This window comes from Pipra filicauda, unplaced genomic scaffold (genome assembly GCF_003945595.2).
Source record: "Pipra filicauda isolate LSUMZ 115617 unplaced genomic scaffold, ASM394559v2 scaffold8_size5757611_pilon, whole genome shotgun sequence".
NCBI classification, from domain to species: Eukaryota; Metazoa; Chordata; class Aves; order Passeriformes; family Pipridae; genus Pipra; species Pipra filicauda.
The window spans coordinates 783720-810438 of NW_024105087.1; the positions used below are offsets into that span (position 1 = coordinate 783720).

Below are 26719 nucleotides of genomic sequence, written 5' to 3' on the forward strand. Positions count from 1 at the left end.
CCGAGACCCACCCCCGGCCAGCCCCTGCCCCACTCCGCAGGGGCGGTCCGGGTCTGCCTGCCGCACGGCTCGCCTGGGCGCTTCCAGCCTTGGAGAGGGGAGGGAAGGGTGGGAGGAGTGCAGGAGGAGGAGGGCGGGAAGGAGGTCCCGGCCGCCGCTCCCGCCGGGAGCCAGGGCGACTACATCTCCCTCCGTACCCCGGGCTTTCCGCCGGAGGGCGGGGAAGGGGCGGCGGCGGCGGGCCGATGGCGGGCGGCGGCGGCAGTTGCCGGCGCGGGCGGGAGCAGCTGGAGCTGGAGCGGCTGGGCGAGGCGGCGCGGGCCGGCTCCTGCCCGCCGTCGCCGCCGCTCTCCGCCTGCTCGCGGCAGGCCTGGAGCCGGGACAACCCGGGCTTCGAGCCCGAGGAGGACGGGGCGGCGGCGGCGGCGGGACCGGTGCTGGAGATGGACGTGGAGTGGGGCAGCCGCGCGGCCGGCGCCGCGTCGTCGCTGGGCAGCGGTGCCGGGGGCGGCGGGCGGCGGGCGCGGCGCGGCCCCGCGGGGCGCGGCGGGGCCGAGGGGCTGGGCCGCCTCCCGGGGCCGCCCGACGGCGCCGCGCCCCGGAGAGTGGCCTGGGCCAAGCGCCTGGCGCGGAGGCTGCGAGGTGAGGGAGAGCCGCTGCCCCAGCCCCGCACCCCTGCGCCCTGACCCCCGCTCCCGGCCCCGTGCGGCGCCTGTGCCGCTTCCTGCCGGCTGGCGCTCGGAGGAACGCTTAGTTGTTCGTAGTCCCTTTTGCCTGTTGTCCACCCACCCCTTTGCTCCCTGCCCTCTTTTCCCTCTGTCCGTGTTCTTTTCCCATCGGTCCTTACGCCTCTCTGTGTCCCCCGTCTCTTCGTGCACATCCATCTTCTGATCCCCTTCCCGGTTATGCCCCCCCAGCACATGCAAATGCACCCGCAGCTCTCTCCTTTCTTTACCCTGGAGTGTTTAGACCTCTCTGCCTCCCAGCTCTTCCTCCTGGCTGCTTTTTGTGAAAGACATTCCCTCATAGGGGAGGTTTAGGTTGGACGTAAGGAGGAATCCCGATTAGACATTGGAATCGGCTGCCCAGGGATGGATTGGAGTCACTGTCCCTGGAGGTGTTTAAAAAAAGACTGGATGTGGCACTTAGTGCCGTGATCTGGTTGACATGGTGGTGTTAAGTGATAGGTTGGATTTGATGGTCTCAGAGGTCTTTTCCAACCTAGTTGATTCTGTGATAGTTTCTGGATATATGTGGCTTTCTGACCCAACGCCAGGTCTTGGGAGAGTTGGAGCAGAATGCTTGTCATCCTCTCTTTTTCGGCTTCCCCTGTCCTATAGAAAAGGTGTTTAGGACGGAATAGGATTCTTGGTGTGGGTTTGTTGGGAAGGTGTTTGATTCACTTTTGCTTTTCTGCACTATTGTGCAGTGCCTTGAAACTGCTCTCGATAGTCCAGAGCTGCCTGTTGATGCACAGCTGGGACCAAGGACATAGTTTGAAGTAAAACCGGGTGCACATTGAATGAGCATTTGAGGTGTTGTTCTAAGCTTACTGCATTAACTCTGCACTGAGCTGGCCTTGTACAGGGTTGATTTGATATAGCAGAGAAAATGGTGGATGGGGAGTTCTTTGGATTCAAGGTTGTGGGAACACATTGAAAACCCCCCCTTCCTTTTCAGAGAAGCTTAAAATGTCAGCATCAAAATGGGAATTTTAAACATAGCATTTGTTTAAGTGCCAGACAAGATCTTTAAAGTTACAAAGCTGCAGGAAAAGTAAACCCTATTTAGAAAATAGTTTCTTCTTCTAAAATTTGGACTTTCTAAGGGGTAAGTAGTATTGTTACTGGCTGGCACAGCATCAGCAGAACTATCAAAACAAACTTGATTTTAAGCAAGGATTTGTAAATTAGGCTATTGTATATCCTATATGCCTTCTCTTTGATTTTTGTGTGCATTCAAAGATCATTTGCTATAATGATTTCTTTGGCTTCCGCTGTATTGCACCAAAACAAAGCCCTCTTGAACATTGCAGTGTCTTAGATTCAAGTTAGACTTGCAGAGATTATGGAATAGAGCATGTTTTCAGTAGATTTTACTGGGACAATATTCAATGACCCAAGTCACTTCATGATAAGAGATCAGAATGACCAGGAAAAATACCAATAGTGATTGCATTATGTGTGAACTGGCACCACTGTGTTTTGGAGTCTTCAGTGGTTAGTTTCCTTTAGTCTGTTGCTATGTAAATGCCTGGGAAAGGAGCTGCTTCACGTGGAGAAAGTAAAGTCATCTTATAAAAATTCTTATCTAAATAGACTATCACATGCTCCCTTCATATTGGTTTTTGCCAAGAAGGAACCTGCTGTTTATGTTTTTAACTATGGTGAAAACCAGCAGTGTTTGTACATGAGGTGAGTGAGACAGAGTTAGTAATAACCTGGCATGAGTTGCTACTGTTGGTTCTCTGTCATGATTTGTGCAGTAATACTCAAAACAGATTACCCACACTAGGGCTGAGTTTGGTGCTGATTTCTGAGCCCTTTTGAACCTGAAAGCAGAGCTTAATAACATGTCACTTGTGTAAAGTTAGAGTATTCACAGATGGAAAGAAAGTCTATCAGAGAGACAGACTCACTACCATGAGCTACTGTTCGAAGGCTTGGTGAAATGATTTGTTAAATCATCTGTTTATCTGCATCTACAGCTTAGGGTTGTTTATGAGTGGAGGAAGAATGTTTATTTTTAGTATATTTTTTTAGCAGTTGGGGTTTGTTTGTTTGTTTGTTTGTTTTTAAGCATATATATATATTCATCTTGTTCAGCTGAGCAAGCAGCAGAGCCAAGAACTGGCTATTGGTGAAGCTGTGTGCTGTGCTGGGCAGAATGAGGGCGGCTGAGCCTTCAGTGGCATCAGCATCAAGCAGATGTTGCCAGCGATGTTCTTGCCCCGCTCTGATCGATGGATCCTCTGCCTGTCCTCCTGCCTAAAAACAATATATCTCTGGCTAGAATAACCAGTTTGGAAGCTGATGTGTGTTTGTAGCTTGAACTTCTAATTTCTGCCTCCAGGCTAAGAGGTGAGGGCCACTTTTGACCTGGTAGCATTGTGCGTCCTTTCAACTGCAATCTCTTCTCCATTGGGCATTAGCCAACTAATCAAATGTGTGTTGTATGGGGAGTGGTTGCAAAGTTACACATTCTTGCAATGCAAGAAGACAGAAAAATATTATCTCTAATGGCCATGGATCAGCTGCCTCTTGCAGTTTGAGACAGTCATTGTACACTGGTAGTATTCTATTTTTAGCTGTAAAATGAAAAAACTTGGACTCCTATTGTAGGAGTGTTTGAAGTGTATTTATTCCGGAGTGGTTATTATCCACAGTTTCTTTTGATTTCAGACCTGTCTCTATAGGCAAGTGTAGCTAAAGTTACTGTAGTAGACAGATGCATTTCTGGCTCTTTCATGAGAATGTTGCTATAAATTCATGGGCACAGTAAATGTCTGAGTGTGACTTTGGTGCTGTGGAGGCACTGCAGGGTGCCGTACTTGCCTGGGGCATAGGTAGCACCTTCTCTGAAAATGTGGTCACTGTGCTATGTAGTGAAAGTGCTGATTTCAAGCCTGACATTATTATAGGGCACTGCAAGGATGACTGAGGTTTTAATATTGGAAAGAGCACTCCATAGTTCTTTTGACATTCCATGGATAACCATGAGGATCTTTGAAGACTGGATAATGGTGTACTCAGTTTTATTTCAAGATGACTAGAGGAAAGTTAGCATAGATTTATTTAATGAAATTCCATCTCACTAGGCAGAACTCAAGAAGAGGGATTAATCCTTTGGATATCACAAGTGATAGTGCTACCAGGGCTAAACAAGTTGTCACTCTTTACTGAAGGATATTCAGTGACAGCTTACACTTTACTTGCTGTCAATAAGAAAAATGCAGAGAGGATTTAAGATAATGGGATTTTGGTAATTGCAACTGTTGGGGAAACTGTAGCAGGAGTCACTAAGTGAATAGAGAGTCAGCTATTTCAGACTACCAGTATTTTAGGTTCTTCTCTTTGTGGATTCTTTTTAGATTCTAACAAGAGTCTCTGTGAAGTGACTTTAGTCCCTCTAGTTTTGCGGATCTCTTCAGCAGGCATCCCAGATGCTGAGAGGAGAGGAGGGGCTGACTATCCAACTCTATTAAGGAGAAAGTTATCAAAAGTTTTGATGGGTAAAAACAGGGTCTGTTTCCAGAGCCAGGCTGGAAAGGTAATCTAGCCTGCCCTGCAGAGCTGTACTTGATTACTCAGAGCTGCCACGTCTTAATGTGTGTCAATACTGGCTATGCTGGGCATTTCTTGAAAGGTTTTCTTAGTTCTCGTTCAATGAAGTTATCAAATATCTGTCCCAGTCACTCATGGATTGTTACTTTCATGAAGAATACATCATGACATTTTTACTGCAGGCTCTGTACCTTACTAGGGAGCGTGAGCTAAGGATTGTGAGACTGTATTTTGTTGTTGTTTTCAGACAAAGCGTCTTTGTCTGAGGGTCACTCTCCTTTCTTTCCCCCAGTCTCATTCTTTCCTCAGAATTTCTAGGCAGTCAGGTTAGTTAGTGACATGTATCTTGGCCTGAGCTCTTTCAGAACTTAGGACTTTTACATAAATCTGAATTACTTTATATGCTTCTGTACCTTAGAAACTTGGCTTTATGATTATAAAGGCATATGTGTATATGTAAGTACATATACATTATATATATTACATGTGTGCATTATATATATTACATATATGTATGCATATGTATATAAAACATCATATATGTGTGTAAACAGAAAGATTTCAATTTCCTGTGTAACAAACTAGACTTTTTACTGTACAATGAAATTTCATCTATTTTTTTATCATTACTTTTTGGCAACTCTTCTGAGTTTATATACTCTTGAAGTAAGCCATTTGAGATACAGAATGAGTATGAGAGATTGTTAGTTGCGGCACTGTTTGATAAATGAATTACATAGATTCTGTCAAAAAGTTGATGAGCAGTAAATTTATATAAGGAAACAAAATGTTCTTGGTGCTTGCAGCAGACTGTCAACTTAAATCCAGCACTGCTTACCTCCACTATTCTTGATGCATCTAAATCAGTATTCTCATAAGGCAAAAAGGGGAATAATATATATGTTATAAAAATGTAACAGCTAATGAAAGCTTCAAGTTGGCTGATGGGCAAATTCAGAGTTCATTTAACACAAAGATCGTTATATGATCTCTGGTGTGGTTTGGTTGGGGTTTTTTCTTCACATGTAACTTTCTGCCAGTCTTTGCTGACTTGACTCCTGACAATAGTCTAATATGACAGAGTTTGAGTTTGCAAGCTTTCTGCTTCTGCTCACCACATTTCTTATTGGTGAGTAATGTACTGACAGCCAGGACTTGGCTTTCTCGCCAGCTTAGCTCACTGGCTCTTCCAGCCTTTTCTTTCTCTCGTCCGTAATGTTTTCCTGCCTCTATTATGAGGGTTGCTAGTGCAACGTAGTCCTGTGTTAGAGGCTGAGTTTGTGGAGTTCTTTATTATTAGTAACTCTGTAAGTGTTCCTGGATTTGTGTTTGTGTTTTCAAGAATGACCTAATGGGGAGGATTTGGCATTCTGTGTAGTAAAGTTGCAGTCTTTATATGTAACTTTTCAAACTTGGCTTTAAAGAACAGCTTTGAAAAAGCTCTCTTATTTTGGGGCTGACACTAGTGAAGGTTATAAGTTACTAATTAAGGAATGCGAACAGAGATTAATTCTAAGACTCTTAGTGCTCACTGTGCCTATGCAAGGGAATTTTACTTGTTTACCTCACAACTTAAAAGTGTGGTAGCTGAAAGGCTTCTTTCTTTTTTTCTTTTTTTTTCTTTTAGAAACACCTAACATTTTTTTCTGAATAAACCTTATATTTGCGACCGAGGGAAGAGCTTCTTATTCCCATCTCTTTGTTAGCAAACAAAGGTCTGCCACAGGCAGATTAGCCCTTTGTCTTGGTTTTACAGCAGTGGTTGCAGATCGACTGAACTCTTGCTTCATTGACAGCTTTATAATGTGTTTTGGCTGTCCCTTGTTGCTGTTCCATTTGACTTCAAATTACTGTGGTATGTTTGATGGATTCAAGATTTTTTTCCTAGGGAGTTTGAGGTTACTTCATTTCCATCTACTGAGAACGTAAGGGGTTTTTTGAAAGGTTGGCTGTTTAAAGCACCTGAAAAGGGTGGAAGTTTAGTGTGGTTCTCTAAGAGTGAATTTTTATTTTTATACGCTTTCTCTCTCACCATAAATTAAAGTCAAATTGCCTTGCTTTATTTAGGCTTCAATGAAGAGAAGTTCCCTGGAAGTGGCAGTTCTGATCTGAGCATCAGCAGCTGTTTCCACCTTTTTTTTCTGTTCTGTATTAGGCATAGGAAATAAGTATGGTGGTTACTGTGTTTTTGTTTTAAGATGGTTGTTTCTTTCAGGGACTCCATTTAAAAGGTCCTTTTGCTTTTCAGTTACCCTTTAGGAAGGAACCTATCAATAGCTTCTCCTACAGTGTCTACTTGAGAATGTCAAGTATGATATGAAGTGAGTGGCGGGCGGAAACAGTTCAGCTAACACTGTTGCTCAATTTGACAGCTTCGATGGGAGTTGCTCATTTAGGCAGCTACTAGTGTTTAAATGATAACTCTTTGTTCTACAGGGAAAGAAACTGTGTAGAAATGCTCACTAAGATCCTTGCTGTGTCTCTGTTGAACATGCCTTGCCTATCTGGGAGAGGAAGGTTATGATTTGGGTGTTTTTAAAAATACGTTTGACTCATGTATCCTCCTTTCACATGGAAAGTTAGTTAAGACTACTCATTAAGGTTTGATAATGAACATGCATTTTCACAGAATCACAGAATATGCTGAGTTGGAAGGGACCCACAAGGATCATTGAGTCCAACTCCTGGCCCTGCCCAGGACCATCCCCAAGAGTCACACCATGTGCCTGAGAGTATCATCCAAATGCTTCTTGAATTCTATCAAGCTTGGTGCTGTGATGACTGCCCGGGATCTAACAATGCTTTTCATGTAAAAAAAACCCCCAAACAACCAAAACCAAACAAAAACACAAACAAACACAAACCTCAAAACCAAAACAAACAAAAACCAAAACCAAACAAAAAAAAAGAAAACTAAAAAACCCCACACCCAAAACACTACGCTTCCATTTCTTGAAGGATGGCTATATCTCTGTGTGTCTTTATATCCTTGTATCTGTCTTCATGCCATGTGGTCTTAAGTGACAGCACTTCTGGCAAATCTTCTGCAGATTCTGTTAGAGTTCTGCTGAGCTGTTCCTAAGTTGTTGTGGTATCTCATGAGTAGCTAATACTGCCTTGGGCCCCATTCAGTCTATGAAAGAAATTGTTCTTACTTAAACTTACCTCAGTTTAAAATCCACAGAAGAGCCTGCAGCAGACGTGACAAAAGTTAAGCTTTCAACAGCACTTATTATGTTGCTTGTGTGTCAAATATCAGACATCTGGGCACATCATTATATATGTTTTCCTTTTAAGGTCTGTGGGGGACAAGACTCATGGAAGAAAACAACACCAGCAGAGAGCGATATCTGAAAAGCATTTTACGGGAGTTGATTACTTACATGATTTTCCTTGTGGTCTTGTGTGTCTGTAAGTACCATTCAGCACTAATGCATCCAGTTCTGTACTATCTCCTTGCTGTCTTTGATTCCAGAATGAAGGTTGTTTGATGTAGGAGAAGAATTAATGAGCAGATGTCAAGGCAGATATTTAGAAACAAGTATTTCTGTGCATGGGTTGTTGCTTGAGATTGAAAACACTACAACTTTCTGTGCCTTAACAAGTTTGGAATCCTCAAGCAGGATGATAATATTCTTTGGTTTTAGAGAGCATTTTTTTATTGCAGTACCACATTGCAGTGTAATGCTGTGCATTTTGAAGTCACTGAATGGAACTGATAGATATGAAGAGGAGGACTAAGTTATCTAGGGCAAATCATTAGATTAAATCACCAAGTTTCAAATTCATCACCAAGCTTATGTCCAGATCATTCTAAGAATAACATTTCTTTCTAAGTAGCTGGAAAGGCAGAGGTAGTGCTGGCAACTTAGAAATATCTGATAATCTGTATTTACGTGATGTTGGATGTTTCAGTACTCAGGTGTATATGGATCACAGCTGGAGACTTCTGTGATTTAAGTGTGTCATTTGTTTTGTTGTCTTGATACCATATGAAGTATCATAACTTTCTAGAACACAGAACAGAGTAAAATTCAATCTACAATGCAAGAAAGAACCCACTATGGAGTTATGAAGTAGATGTTTTATTTGGTCGCTAGAGAGAACAACAGCAAAATCTGTATGCATCGAGTTAGTGCATCTTTGGAAAGCTGATATGTTTCAGTTCTCCAGGTTTTAGTGTGGGCAGTTCTGCTCTAAATGGCTGAGATATCAGTGACAGTTAGGTTGTTTATGATCAGCTGTAATACAAGAAGGTGATGAGGGAATCTTGGAGCAGAAAAGCAGATGCAAAATTACAGTGGTAGACTGACTCTGAGAGCAAGTCTGCCCTGCTTGAATGTAGTAGAAGTACTAAAAGCCTCAAACTTTATACCATTGACAAAACTGTTTTGTTGTTGTACTGCAAACCTGTTTATATACTAAATATCATGGGGTTTTTTCCTCCATGAGCCCATTAAGAATGCTTAGTGCAGGTTTATGAAGTAATGTAAGACTGCTTGAGGCTGACATGCTGTGCCACCAAGAGAGGTGTAGCATTAAAATGAAATTGGTTTCAGTGGGAGAAGTTTGACTTATAACAGGCTGTTAACAGTTTGTTTTGCTACAGGAAAAGATTTTTTGGAAACAGAATAAAGGAAAAATGTAGTGTGTTAAATATCTAGAGATATTGCTAACTCATTAGTATTTTTTAAGTGCTATCCTTTTTATTTTACACATAAGCAGTAACTATAGGACAGTCTGGTCTGTCTGGTCTGTGGCTTGGCATGCTCTAGGAGAGAGCTTTCCAGTGCAGGCTAAATTCTGTGGGTATTTCTTGTTCCCTTGTGTTTTTGAGACTACATATTTAGAGAGAATCCAGGTATTGCACAGTCATGTGATAGATTCCATGTGCCACAGCAGAACTCCATTAAAAATAGTTCTTATTCTGTGGTTGCTAAAGAAAACATTTACTAAAGAAAACATTTTATAAAATTGTCAATACTGACAGCGATTATTCATTTTAGGCCTAATCTTTCAGACTCCTCTGAATTTTAGCCTTAAAATGGTTATAAGTATTTATAGGCAGTAACCATATCCACACCAGAGACTGTTCTCTCAAGCCATCTTGGCTTTGTACATCATTTTATAATTTATACTCTGTGGTCCTCATCCAAATGCTTGGCCCAGTGGGAGGAAAAGAAGTAACATGCGGTCATTTATTTCCTGTGGGGAGTTTCTCTTAAAAGGACTGCACATCTGGGGTGGAGGTTCATTGCCTAACCATAAGCTACCAGTGTCATTCCCAGGGCCCTGCAATATCCTGATTGACTGTCATTAACTGCTCAACCAGGGCATAGTTCTCCTGAGGGTTTTGTGCCAATCCACACTGGTTCTCTGTGCATGCCTTGGATAGCACAAGTCACCTAAAAAGGCAGTAGCTGCTTCTCTTCAGGCTGCTGAATCATGCCTATGTTTTTCTTGAGGTTAGCTTTTGTAGAAGTATTAACAATAGAATGAGGTGTGGGAAGGAGAAGAGAGTATTTTAAACTGATCAATCATTCTATCTTCCCTGCTTTTTGTATTTCAGTAACAGTTGACAGATAAATGGTGCTTGATGTGGATTTTGGTTTGGTTTGAAGCTTATAAATTCCAGTACAAAATATGTAAAAATACAGTCTGATGTATTCAAAGCAGAACAAAGTACCTTTTTTTGTTCTTTTTCTTTTATTCTCTTTCCCTCATTCCTTTATCTCTCACTCCTTACTGAATCTTTTGCAGTGACTTATGGGACAGTGAGTTCCAGTATGTACTATTATACAAGGGTTATGTCGCAGCTCTTCCTGGAAACACCTGTATCAAAAACAGAGAGAACTGATTTCAAAACTTTGTCCACCATGGATGACTTCTGGAAGGTAATCTAAACCCACGTTTTTATATCTCTGTTGTTGTGGTTTGCTTGTCCTGTCATGGCCTCTAAATTTAACTGCAGGATCTTATTTTCTAACATGGTAGGGTTTGTGCAAGAAGATCTATGTGCACAATGTCAAGGCTATGGAACAAAGTAGGCCTTTGATATGTAAAAGTTTAGAACCCAGGTCGTGCTGGTGGGGCAGGGTGGGGCAGGGTGGGGCAAGGTGGTGGAATGTCTTTGGAGGACAGGTAAAGTTAAGGCCTTCTGTCAGTAAAATTATCAACTGCAATTCTAACACCTCCATGGAATGAAGTCCTATAAAAATAATGCTGGCAACATGCCAAATAGAATTCTGTCATCCTCCACAGTTCACAGAGGGCCCTTTGCTCGATGGTCTTTACTGGGAGATGTGGTACAACAACAAAACCATGGCAGAAAACAAAAGCTTCATTTATTATGAGAACCTGCTCCTTGGGGTGCCTCGCATTCGGCAGCTGAAAGTCAGAAATGGTTCGTGCTCAATACCTGAAGATTTAAAGGATGAAATCAAAGACTGCTATGATGTCTATTCTGTAGCTAATGAGGATACTGCTCCTTTTGGACTTCGAAATGGAACCGCGTACGTAGTATTCCTGTAGATGCAGACTTTTTTCCTTATTTCCTGACCTGGCTTATGCTGAATTACACACTAAGTCACTTAGCAGAGGCAACTTTGCATTTGCTTTTGTATGTTCTGTCTGTAATGCCAGGTAAATACAGAGCAGCTGCCAGTTCTGCTCTTGGAGAAACCATCCAGACTTGGAGAGGACTGTGCTCCTGATCCCGTTGAGTTCAGGAGCTGTCCCTGTGCCATCAGTAGCTGCTGTGCATGGGAGACATGCTGCATTCTGAGCGCAGCACTGCAGACCTCACCTGTTCTGGTATCACAGATTATGTTGCTGCAGTGGGTTTCAGCAAGTTGTCTTCCCTGGCTAAAAACAGGAATAACACTGCCCCTCTTGGAGGATGATTTGTGAGTTGAACTGTAAAAGGTTTTGGAGGTGGAATGTAACTATGTAAATGCCAGTTTCTTTGTTTCCCTGAGGACAGAAATTCTGTGTGAGTGGGTTTCGTAATTAATATACTTGTGACACATCTTTTCATCTTAATTTTATTGTGTTTGTCAAAAGAACTTTTTTTTTCTCTGGGATACATCAAAACTTTTAACTAGCACCTCTTAAAGCAGCTTTAGGTAACTGATACAGGGTTTTTGGTCAGGTTTTGTTGGTTTCTATTTTGTTAATTTTAAGTTGAAGGTGGGAAGACCAACATGTTCTGCTTCACTTACTTTTGAACTAGTTGGACATATACCAATGAGAAGGATTTGAATGGGAGCAGCCACTGGGGCTTGATTGCCACATACAGCGGGGCTGGTTATTACCAAGACCTCTCGAGGACCAGAGAAGTGACAGCTCTGCAGATTGCTAGCCTCAAGAAGAACCTGTGGCTGGACAGAGGGACCAGAGCAGCTTTCATTGATTTCTCCGTGTACAATGCAAACATCAACCTGTTCTGCGTCGTCAGGTATGAACAGAACCACAGCAGCATTCAGTTGCACAGCGTGGGTTGTAGACTTGGGGTTTTCTTGTGATTGCTTTGTTTTAGGACGTGGGTAAGCATATGTTTTGTATAAAGGAGACAGACGACTGCAGTGACGTGCCTCCCTGTCGCAGAAGTGAGACTCCACATGGTGTCTGCACTCACCATCTGGAGGCAGTCCTGGCTTTCCTGATGCCACAGCGGTTTGGGTGCAGTTTGCAGGCGACTCCTCTCGTGAGTCGGCTTAGTCAAGTAAATACATGGGTATACAGCATCAGTCTTTAGTTTAGACACCATGAAGCAGATAGAAATGAAAACAAATCTCTCTGTTTTCTCACTGTTCCTAGAAAGCTTTGGGTTTTACTCAAAATTGAGCATGGTCGTATTTACACCTTTGTGTGGTATCTTTTCTGAATCATATGTGGTCTTGTTTCCATTATTTAAATAGTTATATAAATAAAACCAAGTATCTTTTAGTAGTGCTTTTCATCAGCTCTGTGTATATTTAAGTATTTTCTTCTTTGCCTTTCTTTAAATGCAGGTTGTTGGTGGAGTTTCCAGCGACTGGAGGCCTTGTTACGTCTTGGCAGTTTCAGCCAGTGAGGCTGATTCATTACATCTCCACTTTTGATTTTTTCCTGGCAGCCTGTGAAATGGCATTTTGTCTTTTTGTTCTTTATTATATGGTGGAAGAGATCTTAGAAATTCACATTCACAGACTGCGCTACTTCAGAAGTCTTTGGAATTGCCTTGATATCCTTATCATTGTGGTAAGTGACCTTTATAATAAGGCTGAACTTGCTTTCTAAAATGTGCTTTGTGGAAGACACTGGTGACTCGGTATTCCTATTGTGGGTTTAAGGGATAGGACCGTCTTTAGGAATGATACTTACAGACTATTAGGCTGCTCAGTCTGAATAAGTTTTTTTTAGTCTGTGTTGTAATGTTGGTGTGTTTTGCAAATTCATTTGTTCTGTCTTTAGTGGTTTCAACCTTTACGTCCTGGTGCAAAGTTAGAGTGTTTGTCCATCATGCTTTTCAGGTTTTGTCTGTAGAGGTATAGCCATTATCAGAGGTAACAAACTTGCCGTCTGTTGTATGTATCTGATACAGACTAATGCACTGGCTTTCAAGTAAGAAAATCATCCACTTTAAAGTAGTGATTTGCATTTTGAGGAATGGGACTGGGATTTGAATGTGTTTGCAAAGAACCACAAAGAGATTTATTGTGGTATTAAATACTCACCAGCTAATACTAAATTGAAGAAGTGTCTCAAACTTGTAGAGTGCTAGCAGCTGTCAGGGCTGCTTTCTTGGTTCAGTGGACACTGTTGCACATCAGTAATTCTTGGTGTAGCAGAAAATCTGAGTTTTGGATTTAAAGCTACATAATATAATTCTCTCTGGACTCATGTCAAGCTGTTCTTACCAAAAGTATACAAAGCCAGAAGTGCTGAAATAGTTCCAGTCCCACACTCGTTTTGTATCTTCAGGCTTGGTTAAATCAAAGGTTTCAAGTCTTGAATTTAGTATCTGTAATCCAGAGAAATCACACTTGCATCACAGTGCTTTTTAAATTTCGGAGGATGTTTACATGAAGTGTGTGCTGTTTGTTATACTTAATGGTGGGAGCAGGAATAAGATGCTTGGCTGTTACAGTCAGTGAAGAGTGTTCAAGTGTGAGTGTAAAATTCATTCACACAAAGGGTCAAAATTCTACATTTATACCTTGCCTGAGGGGCATTAAAAAATTTAGAATTATGTACCTATGACTCTGCTTACATGGTGAAGTGTTCACTTACACTAATGAACAGCACATTTGCAGAGGTCAAAGCAAGAACCTTACCTGTACGGTAGAACTGCAGCTTCTCTGCTCTAGCTTGCTCTGGGCAATACTGGGCAGTCTGTACTCTGGAGAAACTGTAGTGCCTTTTTGGCTACTGGTGTCTTTCTGCTCTTTAGTCTTGTCACTTTTGTGTTTTTGAATTGTCATATTTCCTTCCTTATATTTTCTTCTCTGTGACAGCTTCACTTTTCTGAGACTGCCAGGTGTCACTCTCATCTTGTCCTTCAACTCTGACAAGGAAATGACTTCCAAATCTTCTCACTCCCAGACTATTTATCTGTAGTCCAGGACTATAATGATTTTCTTGTGAAATGCATTTCCTGACATGTCCAGAAATTGTAGTTTGGATCCCATGTCAAACAGCAGCTACTGGGCTGGTAAATTACTCCTGAGTGAAACCTGGCCCCTCCAGCTGCCTGGCTCTAAGCACTAGTGGGATTGGTGATCAGAGGGGTTGACCCTGAAGGACTCTGAGAAGTTTATATAAGTGATTTTTTTGTTTTGTGTTCCCTAGACTCTGTGCAATCTCTTTTCTGTTTGAAACTTTATCTTTGTAGTCAGGACACCTTGAAAACAGTATTGTTTGCTTTTACTCAAAGCTCACTTTATGGTATAAATGTGCCATAAATAACATAAAGTTATATATAAATAACATGAAGTTCCTCATATCCTAATATTTTCTGACGTATGTGGCTAAAACAAGTTGGTTTAAAATCCTAATCACCTTTTGTAAATTTGTACATTTCTTCTGCACTCAGCTCTCTGTGGTAGCTGTAGGAATTAGCATTTACAGGACATCAACTGTTGATATGCTCCTGAAGAAGCTGCTGGAAGATCAGAACTCATTCCCCAATTTTGAACCTTTGGCGTATTGGCAAATGCAGTTCAACAACATTACTGCAGTCACCGTGTTTTTTGTCTGGATTAAGGTAACTCTAACACACACATCCTTATTCTAATGTTAGAATGTAAGCAGTATTCTGAGTTTCTCATGATACATCATTTGAGTTTTAGTTGTGTTTCTCCCAAAATTGGTCATACAAGAAAGTCAGAACACAGGAGTAACTTCTTGCAGATGAAAAGCAAGGTTGTAATTTGCCACAGGTTTAGTCAGCTCTTGTTAAAATCTGGATGATATAGTCAATGCTAGTGTTTTGTCAGCAAGCACAGGAAATGTTTTTATTATTCGTCGATTGCTAAGTCAGTAATTCTTACTGGGTACTGCCTTATCCTAACCCGGTTAAACCGTGCCCATATCATTTATTCCAAACTTCTGAATCATTAGAAGAGTTGGTAAAGCTAATCCAATTAATTTGAAAACTCGATATATGTATTGCTTTAGTTAAAAGTAACTTCTCCTTTCCAGTGATGCTTCTTTTCATGCCTATACTCATTTTCTACCCTCTATATGTATAAAGTTGCAGAGGAACATTTAGTTAATAAACTAACAGGGGAAATGTGAGATCAATGATAAGTGAATTTCAACTCCGATGCTTAGATTCATCTAAGCTAGTCTTAACTAGTCTCTTACTGTTTCATAAAAAAAAGTTACATCTAATTTTTGCATCATGGTTAAGAAATAAAGTGACTCATTGTAAGAAGTAGTGGTAAACTGCAGAGTAACAGAATAATGCAGTTTGGAGGGGATCTTGGGAAGTCTCCTTCAGCCACCTGCTTGGAGCAAATCAAAGCTGTGAGATCTGCTTTTGTTGTATTTTACTACTTCATATCTAACCATCTTCACTGAAGATAAAGATGGATAAACAGGCTTTTGTAAGTGTTTTGGTAATACTGTTCTGAAGCCAGGGTGCCAAATAGAGAAATGAAAAAAAACCCCACACCCAAACAAGAATTCTGCCTTCTCAAACAATATTCCTCATGTTTCAAGCCTCAGTGGTTTTAGGAAGCGATGTATTTCTAAATGTAAATTAACTGACTTTGTCTCCAACCATATCCAATAAGACATCTGGTGTAAAAGGCAGGAGAGCAATTGTGTTGAAAAATTGTCTTCCTTGTCTTTACAGGTTTTTCTTGTTTTTTTTTTCTTTTAACAGCTTTTCAAATTTGTTAACTTCAACAGAACGATGAGTCAGTTATCCACTACCATGTCTCGCTGTGTCAAAGATGTCATTGGCTTTGCTATTATGTTTTTCATTATTTTCTTAGCATATGCTCAGTTGGCCTATCTTGTCTTTGGCACTCAAATTGATGACTTCAGCACTTTCCAGGATTGCATGTAAGTACAGGTATAAAAAATGCAAAGAATTTCCCAGTACACTGGTAAATGGATCTGCTTGCCTTATCAGAGGCGAATCCTTACAACATCCATTTAAATTGATAGCTGCAGACATATCACTGTTGATGTAGCCCAGTAGCAAATGCATTTTTTTATAATTTTTAACTCAGAAAACGTTTTTGCTGTGAGATTAAAAATATGCTGTCAGATAATAGTCAGATCAGTGAGCTAAAAATGGCAGGTTTTCATTGGTGGAAATGACATGGTTTTTACAGCAGTTGGTCACACTGTCAGACAAAGCAATGACTTCGTGTTCAGCAGTTACATGCTTACAGAAATGTTGGGTGCATAATAAGGCTGTGCTCCTGAATAGTGTTTGTAGTTGGTTGACTCAAATGGCATCTGTCTTAGCTAACCAGAACATTTGTAACCATCTGCTGGAATGCAGGAGAGTGACAGGACTTAATATAAGGTTGTTAATAATTTTTTCCATTCTTGATTTGCTACAGCATAACCTGATTGTAACTGAAGCAATTAACAGGTTGTTCAGTAACCAATTCCCCCTGCCCCCTAATAGAGAAGTGGAGGAACTTGAAATAAGCTGATTCTGCTGTAAAATGCCAAGCCTCTTCCAGCCTTGGCACTGTCCAGACAATTTTAGAGGGAAAGGGTTTGGGGTTGTATGTATGTGAGAGAGATGGTAGTGGGTCTTAAGGCTCCATAATCGTAATCATTGGTTTGCTCTGCTTCTGTTGCCCCCAAGCAACTGAAAAGCAGAGGTAACCACCCTGCTTTTGTTCTGTGTGTGTGGCATCTGATCATGAGTTTGGTCATGCCTAGAGATGGACTTGAGAACTGGTTATTGCAGTGCCTGGTAAAGTACTAGAGTAGTGCAGGCCTCTCTGCAGCCCATCAGTCAGACTGTTAGAAAAAAATAGTTTGAGTATCCTTTCACAGCTCCAAAAATGTTTTCTTCAACTCCTGGATGTGTTTTGTTTTTTTAAGATTTACTCAGTTCCGCATCATTTTGGGAGACTTCAACTTCACAGAGGTTGAAGAAGCTAATCGAATTTTGGGACCAATTTATTTCACTACATTTGTGTTCTTTATGTTCTTCATTCTTTTGGTATGTACACTTTGTTTATGCGGGGTGGGCAGATGGCTATTTTTGTGTCGCTTTTTCCCACTGCTACTTGGGCCTTTTTGTGATAATGGTGAGTGTGTGGCCCATGTAGGGGCCTGAATTTTACATGGCTGGTTACACACTCTTTCATTTTTTGCTTCATTTAAAATGGATTTGCATTGTATGTTTGTTGTCATTCCCATGTAGTGATCCACGCTGTGTTTTTTTATTTTTTTTTCTTATTATTATTGTGAAGAATTTTATTTCTAAAATCTGAATAGTGCCTGGTTGGCATACACAGCAAACCTGTATCTTTTGTTGAAAAGTACCTGTAGTAGCTGTATAGGCTCTTGGTTCATAAAGTGCTCTAATGTGTGACTGGCTGTGTTTACAACAGTCTGCTTCATGCATGCAACGCACAGATTTTCTGCTAGAAGAGCCTAGTTCATCAGCAGTGCAGCAGGTTTCAGAAATCCAGGTTTGCCTCTCTTCCATCTTCTTTTACTTCTCAAGGGCAGAGTAGCCCCTGTCTTTCTCCCCTTCCCAATGCAGATTACCTGTACAATTTTCAAAGAATGTTATAAGAAGTTCAGCTTACCTGAGAGGCAGCATGTAGGCATTACTGACAAATCAGTGAGTGTATTGTTAGTGACTACTCATCTTTTGTATACTCTGTTAATACTAGTATTGAATCCATATTACAGTCTTACTGATAATTTATACAACAAAATAGAGGGAGGAGACCTCTCTCTTAGAAACCTAGGATACCAATAAATTAATTTTTTTATATCAATACAACTGGAAAGCTCTGGTATCTTCTACCTGGATGTACTTTTCAGTTAGTTTGGTACTAACAATATATAGTAATTTTATTTCTTATGATAGCACCAGATGGAAGCTGTTATCTGAGCAGGAAGCTTCAGATCATTCCCCAAACTGTGTGTGTTTTGGTGATTTGATAAGGCATCAAGTATTAGAGCAGGATTTTACTAACCTTACATCAGTCCTGTATCATCATAACTTTCAGAGTTATTTAATGACCCTTGGACTTAATGAAGCATTCTATTATTATTATTATTTAAGATGAAGAATGGCATTCAGTTTTAATTTGTGGGAAAAGTCTTCATCCTGGATGTTTGCTACTAAGGAAGCAGAGAATCTTAAGTGTTCAGTGAGGTGGACCAGTAGCCAGTAGAAAAATAACATGGGTCTCTCTGGCCAAAGAAGCAAATGAGGCAGGTTTTGTGTTTGCTTTGTAGTGCCTCACAAATTCCAGAGGAACAGCATCTTAAGTGTCCAGCAAGGGAAAGAAATATTTTTTTCTAAGGGGCAGCAGAACTGTGAAGTCACAGCAGGTTATCCAAAATACTGTCTATAATTTGTGTGCTTATTAATATCTGTACAACCTCTCGTTTGGCTTGGAGTGATATGTTGATGTCAGCCCCTGGAGACCAGTCTGAGACACGGAAACTAAGTTAGGGAAGATGGATCGAAAGCATCAACTCTTAATGTTGGGCAGCTGAAAGCAAAATAGTCAGTAGTCAAGTTACCTCTTACTTCTCTAGTGTTGGGCAAGAATGCATGAAGAATACAGCACTGGAAGATTGTTCTAAAGCAGGTTTTTTTAGTCCGTGAGGAAACAGAGGTTTAACACAGCCTTTCTGTATGAGAGTGGCACATTGAACATGCCAGTAAATTTAGTAGTTCTTCTTGAACATGAATGTACAACTTGCAACTCAGTGATGTTTACTCCATGTCCATTAGGAACCTTTCAGTAATGACAGCATGGTTCAAGTCAGTTGTATGCTTGCTACAGGGGTAGTGAGGCCAGTATTTTCTCTTTTCTCTGAACGAGCGACCAAGCTCTTTTCAGAGTTGATGCCATACATGCCAAGTGTAGTGTCTGATTTTAAGCTTTTTGGTTTTTATCTTTAGTGTGAAATGCAAACAGAGCTGTAACTAGAAAAGAACCTTTTGTTTATGCTGTTTATTACAGGATGAGTAGTTAACTTGATTCCTCGGGCATTTTTGTTGCCAGCTGTGTTGCCTTGATTGATTCATAGTTGTTACCCGTGTAAGTTTGGCCTTGCCAGGTAAAGGGCCAAACATACATATAACATTAAACAGGCTTGGTTTATTGCCTCTGCTGTGTGTAGGTGTGAAGCCTCTCTAGAAATTAATTCTCCAGTTATATTAATAACTGTCTTGATTAAAAGTTGTTATACTGCAGCACACATTGTATTTCAATATCAAGCTCTTGATGTTAGTGCTTTTTAAACACCCCACCATTTTCTCCTGGACTTTTAAAAAAAAATCATATACAGGTCTGCACATGTATAAAAAATTCATGTATAAGTCATAGGAGCAGTAGGGCTCAGACTTGTTGAAATTTCAAATTGGGCTTTTTGATTTCTCTTGTGAACAGAACATGTTTTTGGCCATTATCAATGATACATACTCTGAAGTCAAGTCGGACATGGCACAACAGAAGGCAGAAATGGAACTGTCTGACCTTATCAGAAAGGTAAAAGTAATGTTTTGTTTATTTGATGTCTTATTACTCTCATCTGAACTTATTTCATAAAATGCTACATAAACTGTACAGAGTAAAAATGGCAGCAGCTGATGAAAATACACATCTTTTAAAATAAATGAATCTGAGCTGTGTAAATTAACTGAATAAAAACTTTCCATCACAATGTATTTTAGTCATCTGAGACTTTGCTTAGAATTATCAGCCTACTGAATATGACATAGGATTTTTCTGTCTTGATACGTACAGAAATATTGAACTGATGAAGTTAAACTGATATTTGGTATGGTCACAGAATTCAGATTTACTCCATTTCAGAAAATAAGATGAGGCAAATCTTGACTAATATGCTGGGAGCTCCCAGAAGCAGCTGTCAGTAAGGTTGTTGAATACAAAGTTGGGAGCCTGACCTAGATCCTAGTTGAGGAAAAACATGTACACATGCATGTGCTCTGGCATGGATGCAATGCTGTGCCATGGTCAGAAATGTCTAAACGCATCCTCAGCATGAGCAGCAACACAGACTTTTATTAAACTTGTTATTAGAACAGAGCAGTGAAAAGTGCTATTATTTTTGGACGAGGATTCTTTTAAAAGTCATTCTTACAACTGAAGAATGAGAGATAAGCAAAATGACTGCAGCAGGTTGTACCTTGCAGCATTATTTAAAAGTGTCAGGAGCTGCCAAAGGTGTCTTTGTGGGACAAAATACTCCATTCCTACTCAGTAATTGAATTGCAAATTGAATGATGAAAGCCTTACCTCTGACTGCAAAGGTATTTAAATGCTGAAATAAAAGATGGATAAATTGGAGGAAGAGACAAATTCTTGCAGGACTTTTGGAATACACTGAGTGATAGTATAGCTGATTTTTGTAATAAAATTATTAGAAATCAAATCTTAACATTTCATGACAAACACTAAAATTTCGCTTTCTCTTTTAGGGCTACAACAAAGCCATGATCAAACTTAAACTGAAGAAGACTACTGTTGATGACATTTCAGAAAGTCTGAGACAAGGTGGAGGAAAACTAAATTTTGATGAACTCCGGCAAGATCTAAAAGGGTAAGGGAGTTCTTACTGCTTGTCTTGAGTAGTATTCCCAGAGATATGTGATCTTAAGATTTTGAAGTGATTTTTCTTCAACTTCTGTGGTGTGGCAAGACTACACTAATAAAGACACGTGGCCCCTGCAGTCTGCGCTGTCACTGGTTTTGCTGCACTGGAGCAGCATCCCACATTAGAGAAAGGATTTGGAGCTCTAGGGCCCAACCTCTTTGAATTTCTGTGTTGTGGGGGAAAAGGTTCTGAGGAAGCAGAGATTTAAGACCTTTGAGGAAATGGTAATGTTTCCGTCAGACCACTGAAGAAGTTTGTGAACAGGCAGGAGTCCAGGGAAAGGGAACAAATCAAGGAGGTATGGAAGGGATAGTTGGGAAGGAGCAGGGTGCAGTGTAGGGGAGATTGGTGCTATAAACTAATGAAGAGTGAGGAGCGAGGGTATTTTTATCCATGTTGTGAATTTGTAGGCAATGCTGGGATCAGTCATGTCTTTGTCTTGGAGATGAAAGTCTGTCTGAAATATTTTCTAATACTAAAGATTCTTTCAGCATCTGAAAAATGGAAAGTAAGGGAACTGCTTTTACTGCCTTTTCAGGAAGGGGCACACAGATGCAGAGATTGAAGCAATATTTACCAAATATGACCAGGATGGGGACCAGGAATTGACAGAGCATGAACATCAGCAGATGAGAGATGACCTGGAGAAAGAGAGGGTGAGCTCAGCATTAGGAGTGCTGTGCCACCAGCACTGTCTACCAGTCTGCTCCCTGTGCTGGTTTGCTGCCTCAGAAGAATCCTCTTGTTGCCCTTCACATTTGCTGTCATCCCTGGCTGTCTGAGCAGCACTGTGAAAAGGCACAGGGGAGCTGATGGAGTGCAGGAGGTCTTTGACCTTGTCACCACCATATCCTCCATGTACAGCTGAAAGTTTTTACATCTTCTCTCTCTCTGGCATGTGTTTTCACAAAGGAGGATTTGGACCTGGATAGGAGCTCTCTACCACGTCCTCTGAGCAGCCGCAGCTTCCCCCGGAGCTTGGATGACTCCGAGGAGGATGAGGATGAAGACAGCGGACACAGCTCCAGGAGGAGGGGCAGCAGCTCTAGTGGAGTCTCCTATGAGGAATTCCAAGTGTAAGTTTATCCTTCTGAGGGGGACAAATCTGCATGGTGGATTTTGGGTTTTGGTTTTTTTCCTTGTAGGTTTTCTCCTTTCCTTTATATAGTATTCTTTCCTGTAATTCGGAGTATTAAATTATTAATAAAAAAAAGTGTTATGTTTTTATGGTGCAGAAGTTGCACCTTTTAGTAGCTTTCAAACAATATCTAAACTGGAAGTGCTTTAGAGAGCCTCGTGGGAATTGGTTAGAAAATGAAAAATTAGAATAAACAATTTAAAAAAAAACCAGCAAAACCCCTCATGTCCTTAAAACCTGGTCATTGAAAAGACAGATAAAATGATCATGTTACAATAACACCAGAAGTTAAGTTTTTTAAGTAGTAAAACCTCGAGGTTTTTCTAGGTTCAGTGAGAACTTCAGCTGTTGTTTCTAATAAGATTAAATTACTTGTGACCGTGTATTTCGTCTGAAATGATAGATCTCCATATGAATTAATTATAATGATACCAGATGAGTAAAGAACTATGTAACTGGAATGAAAAAATTTTTATGATGATGCCCTAAAAGCAATGAAAACAGAGAGAAATATGTACTTTTTTTTCCATGTGCTTTTACCCCTGTTCTATCTTCATGCTCTAGTGTACATTGTCCCTCCTGGACAGTAGGACTCGTTTGTGGGAAGTCAGATGGGCTCTTGAATAAAAATGGTGTCTCATCCTTATCTGCTCTGTGTGTTGACATGCTAGAACGATGCTGACTGGGGAATGTCAGAGTCACTGAAGCTCCCACTTGTTGCCCTCAGACTCATGAGGCGGGTCGATCGCATGGAGCATTCCATCGGCAGCATTGTTTCCAAGATCGATGCGGTGATTGTGAAGCTCGAGGCAATGGAGAGAGCCAAGATAAAGAGGAGGGATGTGTTGGGAAGACTGTTAGATGGAGTGACAGAGGTAAGGAACCCACTCTCTCCAGTCTGGTCACAACCTGCACGGCTTCCTTACTGTTAGCACTTCTTCCTAATGCTTGGCTGGGGAGGGAGGATTGAAAGAGTGTTGGAAAAGGTGAGGTGGGTGATTTGGCAGTGACCAAGTGATTCCACTTATGTGTTAGGAAAACATGAAATTTAAAACATTAAACTTTGAGGGCATGGTCCAAGATTCAGGTATGACAACCTGTCTTATAGCAGGCCTGTCACCATTTAAACCCATGATATTCAGTAGTTGCTGAAGTTCATCCCTTAGTGTCTGTTAGCATTAATACATTTTATGGACTGTTAGAGTCTTGGGGATCCAGCCCAACAGGCCCTGCCTGTTCTTATTCTCCCACGTTGCTTCTGGGATTGTGTGTGGCAGGGGGAAGCAGGTCATTTCTGTCACCAGGGTTACCTGACTTCTGTTGCTTCCCCTTTCACCTTCTCTTTCTTGGGGGCCTTTTGGAAGTGGATGGTGGGAGAAATGTGTTATTTCTGTGGATGCTAAAATCTGTCAGCTTCCTGATGGGAGCAAGAACACACAGAAGAAGGCTGTGGGTGTTATCAGGAGGACTGTCTTGGTGGGTTATGTAGGTCAGACTTGCAATTGCCCTGTCACAGATATGGTGATCCTGGGTGTTACTTGTTCTTGAGGTGGGGCTTCTTCATGGGTGTGCTCTTCTCAGTATATTTTACATTTCTAGAGGTGGATTTAAATACAAAAAGTGTAATACAAATTGTGCTTTCCTAAGTGAAGGTGACAAGCTGGGCATAACATCACTGGAAATAAAACGATTTACTGTGGTAGCTGTGTTTCTCCAGTGGCCTGTGGAAGTACTTGAGTGGTGTAAGAATTTCCCATTGGGTTTTGCTTAGCCTGCAGTTTGGAAGCTGCGCTTCCAGCTTGTGTCTTTTACTGTGTTTAGGATGAAAGACTGGGCCGTGACAATGAAATCCACAGGGAACAAATGGAGCGACTTGTGCGAGAGGAGCTGGAGCGCTGGGAGTCAGATGATACTGCATCCCAAATGAGCCATCGATTGGGAACACCACTTGGACTGAACGGCCAGCCTCGTTCGAGGAACTCTCGGCCATCTTCTTCCCAGTCAGATGGTATTGATGGGGGAGGAGGAAATGGGGGGAACAACATCCACATGTAGGATTAACTTCGTCGGTGATTGCAAATGTTTCAGGTCAGTATTCAGCCAGCAAATACACTACACTGTTTCCAGCATGAGGTGATCATTCTGATCAGACCACTAAGGACAAGTTTCGCTGGTGGGCAAAAGTAAATATTCTCTTCGTAAGTCATTTTCCGACCTTTGTAAACCATGTGTCATGTTTGGGTTACCAGCAGTGAGACTGTCAGCCCTGGAAACAAAAATGCAGGAAACAGAATGGATATCAGGTGTGACAAAATCTACCGGGACAGAAATTTGATTCCATACATGTATTAGGGGGAATACTTTCATGAGGGCTGCAAGCATCAGACAAAATAACGTCCTATGGGCAGCACTCTAAAATGAAAGGCTATGAGTCTTCTGCTTTCCCTTGGAAAATATGATTTTTAAATTATTTTAAAAGCAAATTTTAAAAGAAGATGGCATCAGTTTATTTTCTAAATCGTTATAACAGCTGACAGTTTTCAAAGAGAGAAAACAGCACTTTTTTTTTTTTTAAATTTGAGTTGCTATCTGATTTTCTGAGTTATTCTTGGTGTACTAACATTTTACCTAACATTTTCCTGTTTCTGAGAAGTACTACATTTCTTTAAAAAGAAGAAAGTGCACTTAGTTTGTACAACTGTAAATTACGTAATTCTGTAGTAGAAACTGAATACATTATAATTAGCATTTCAGAAGTAATATTTGAGAGCTGCCTCTTCACACCCAACTAGCATAATAATTTTCAGCTATGTTGCAAAGTGTCCATTTTTTAATGCCATGTTTTCATGATTTAAGTGTTCCTGGGATGAATATTGCAGAGGTTCAAGGGCAAATATGGCTACTTTGCAGAAAATATATTATTTACAAGCACACAAAATTCAAAAACACTAATTCTTCTGTGGGTGTGGGAAGGGGGCAGAGAAGTTGCTGACAGCTGGGAAAATCTGATCTTGTGCCATGTGAAGTTCTAATAACATCTCAACTCTGCAATCTGTATTTACATTTAACGGAAGCGCTTGTAAAATTATTAGGTACATTTTTACATATGCTTTTCTGCTGAGGTGCAACACATGATTCCTTTGGGAAAGATGCTTGTAGTATGATCACAGATTTTTAGTATTTAATTTCCTCTGTTTCTTGTGTCATAGAAGCTTTGTTTTTGAAAGGAGATGTGACATTGAAATTATGTTGGTTTCCTATAGAAAGCATTATAGAAATATAGAAAGCAGTGTTTGGAGTTTTGCCTGGCAACATGTTTCCATACGTCGAATGCTGGTTTAGGAGGGAGGTTGTCAATGGTGCTTTTTTCCTGAAGATGGCAGTTGTCTTGTATTTAAAGACTTAGAGTTGGTGAAAAGGATAATGGGAAGCTACACAATCAATTGCATCTTAGCTATTAGTAGGGTATATAGGGGAAAAATGCCTATTTAACAAAGTATAAGTAGCACATATTACATTACGTTGGTGCCTTTTGTTTCAAAAAGCAGTTGTTGCCCGGGTTTAGCTCCTCATGTTCCATATATTCTGCACTGGCTGGATGTGCAGTGACTCAGACTGCCTTTCTTCTAACCAGAGAATTTGCTAAAACTAAATAGACTTTGTGCCTTTCCCTTTTTTGAGTTTATGAGAAACCATACGCACAGAAACGTAATTAATGGAAGGCAGAACAGGCGGAAATTCAGTGTGGAGATTGGAATTTCATAGTAGCCTTTTGTAGAGAACAGAATTATGTGGGAAAACAGGTTGTGATTCTTGTGAAGTGTTTTTTTTCTTTCTGTGGGTTATTTTGTCCTGTACTAGTAAGAAATTCATACTCTTCCACAAGAGTTCCCATCAATTTGCCAAAACAGCACAGTGAGTAGGGCATATGTATGGGATGAAGACACTCGAACTAAGCTCTGTCTTGCCTTGATTGATCAAATCTTTGGACCGTAGAAATCTTTCTGAGAAAACTTTTCAGTGTTGAAGTGGCATTTCTGACTTCAAACAAACAAACCAAAAAGAAGCACTAGCTGTACACATGGCCAGCTGGTGTGCAAGGAAAATACCAAAGCAATTTAAACATACAGAGGCTTATCTTTATATTCATATCCAAAATGTGTAGTGTATTGGTATGTGATGTGATTTACAGCTTAAACTTTGAGGTACACTGACCAATTGCATGTGTGTAATATGTCATTGGTGTTGGGTTTCTAGGGTCAAGGGTCTAAATTCTATGATAGTATTTAAAAATCAATGACTCTGGCCAAATGACTCAACTTGAATTGTCCAGCAATCAGCTGGGATCTTAAGGGTACCCTGTGTTGAAGTTTGTGCCTGTGACCTGAGTGTCATGTGGCATGCAGAGGTTTATGGCAGCAGGGACTGAGGAGTGTGCAGAAGTGATCCAGTAGTTGTTTTTTGGTGAGGCAGGGCCTTCCTGGGGGAAAAGAAAGCACACTTAGACCTGTCAGTATGGTTTTGCATGGGCTTCCTGTAAAAATGTATCTTTCAAAATGTAAATTCATCTTTTATTTGTACTATATGTTTATTATGAAAATGTCTGCATTCGTAGCTGTATTTGTTGAGATGTATTTCTGTAACGTGTCGTTACTTAATAACAAACTTCATCTTGAAGTGCAATAAGTTCTCATGGGGTACCCCTGTGTGTTGACAGTGGGCCTTGCAGTAAGTGCATTGCCACTTGAAAAGTGTTACAAATATTTTTTAATACATCTTTCAATTTTAGATTATAATATCATTTGTTACTTATTAGAACAGTTAGATTTTTGCATAGTAATATACAGTGTTTGATCTTATTAGGAAGCTGTTAATTATGCAAGTCTTCTACAATGAGCAAGAATGGATTGATCTGTAAAACTGAGCACTTTACTTCCTAATAAACATTTTATATTCTCTATAAACCAAA

At 40.6% G+C, this 26719-nt stretch overlaps 1 protein-coding gene across 2 annotated transcripts; it reads left to right on the forward strand.

Annotated features, from left to right (window-relative positions):
- The first annotated feature begins 245 nt into the window (after positions 1-245).
- Positions 246-26719, forward strand: PKD2 (polycystin 2, transient receptor potential cation channel). 2 transcript variants are annotated; one of them, XM_027725091.2, is made up of 15 exons: positions 246-642; positions 7581-7694; positions 10044-10177; positions 10545-10795; positions 11515-11739; positions 12296-12524; positions 14359-14529; positions 15655-15836; positions 16842-16962; positions 19385-19483; positions 20437-20558; positions 21151-21268; positions 21525-21688; positions 22478-22625; positions 23572-26719. In XM_027725091.2, the coding sequence occupies exons 1-15, from the start codon at positions 246-248 to the stop codon at positions 23803-23805; spliced, it is 2709 nt and encodes a 902-aa protein (XP_027580892.2). In that variant the 3' UTR covers positions 23806-26719. The 2 variants fall into 2 exon arrangements, with proteins under 2 accessions (XP_027580892.2, XP_039246939.1); XM_039391005.1 differs by lacking the exon at positions 246-642 and adding an exon at positions 6556-6604.

Bases quoted from the DNA above. Each gene is read 5' to 3' on its own strand.
- PKD2 (XM_027725091.2), top strand. From the start codon at position 246: ATGGCGGGCGGCGGCGGCAGTTGCCGGCGCGGGCGGGAGCAGCTGGAG. The intron at 11,740-12,295 runs GTATGAACAGAA...CTTTAAATGCAG, and splicing joins AACCTGTTCTGCGTCGTCAG to GTTGTTGGTGGAGTTTCCAG. The intron at 15,837-16,841 runs GTAAGTACAGGT...TGTTTTTTTAAG, and splicing joins AGCACTTTCCAGGATTGCAT to ATTTACTCAGTTCCGCATCA.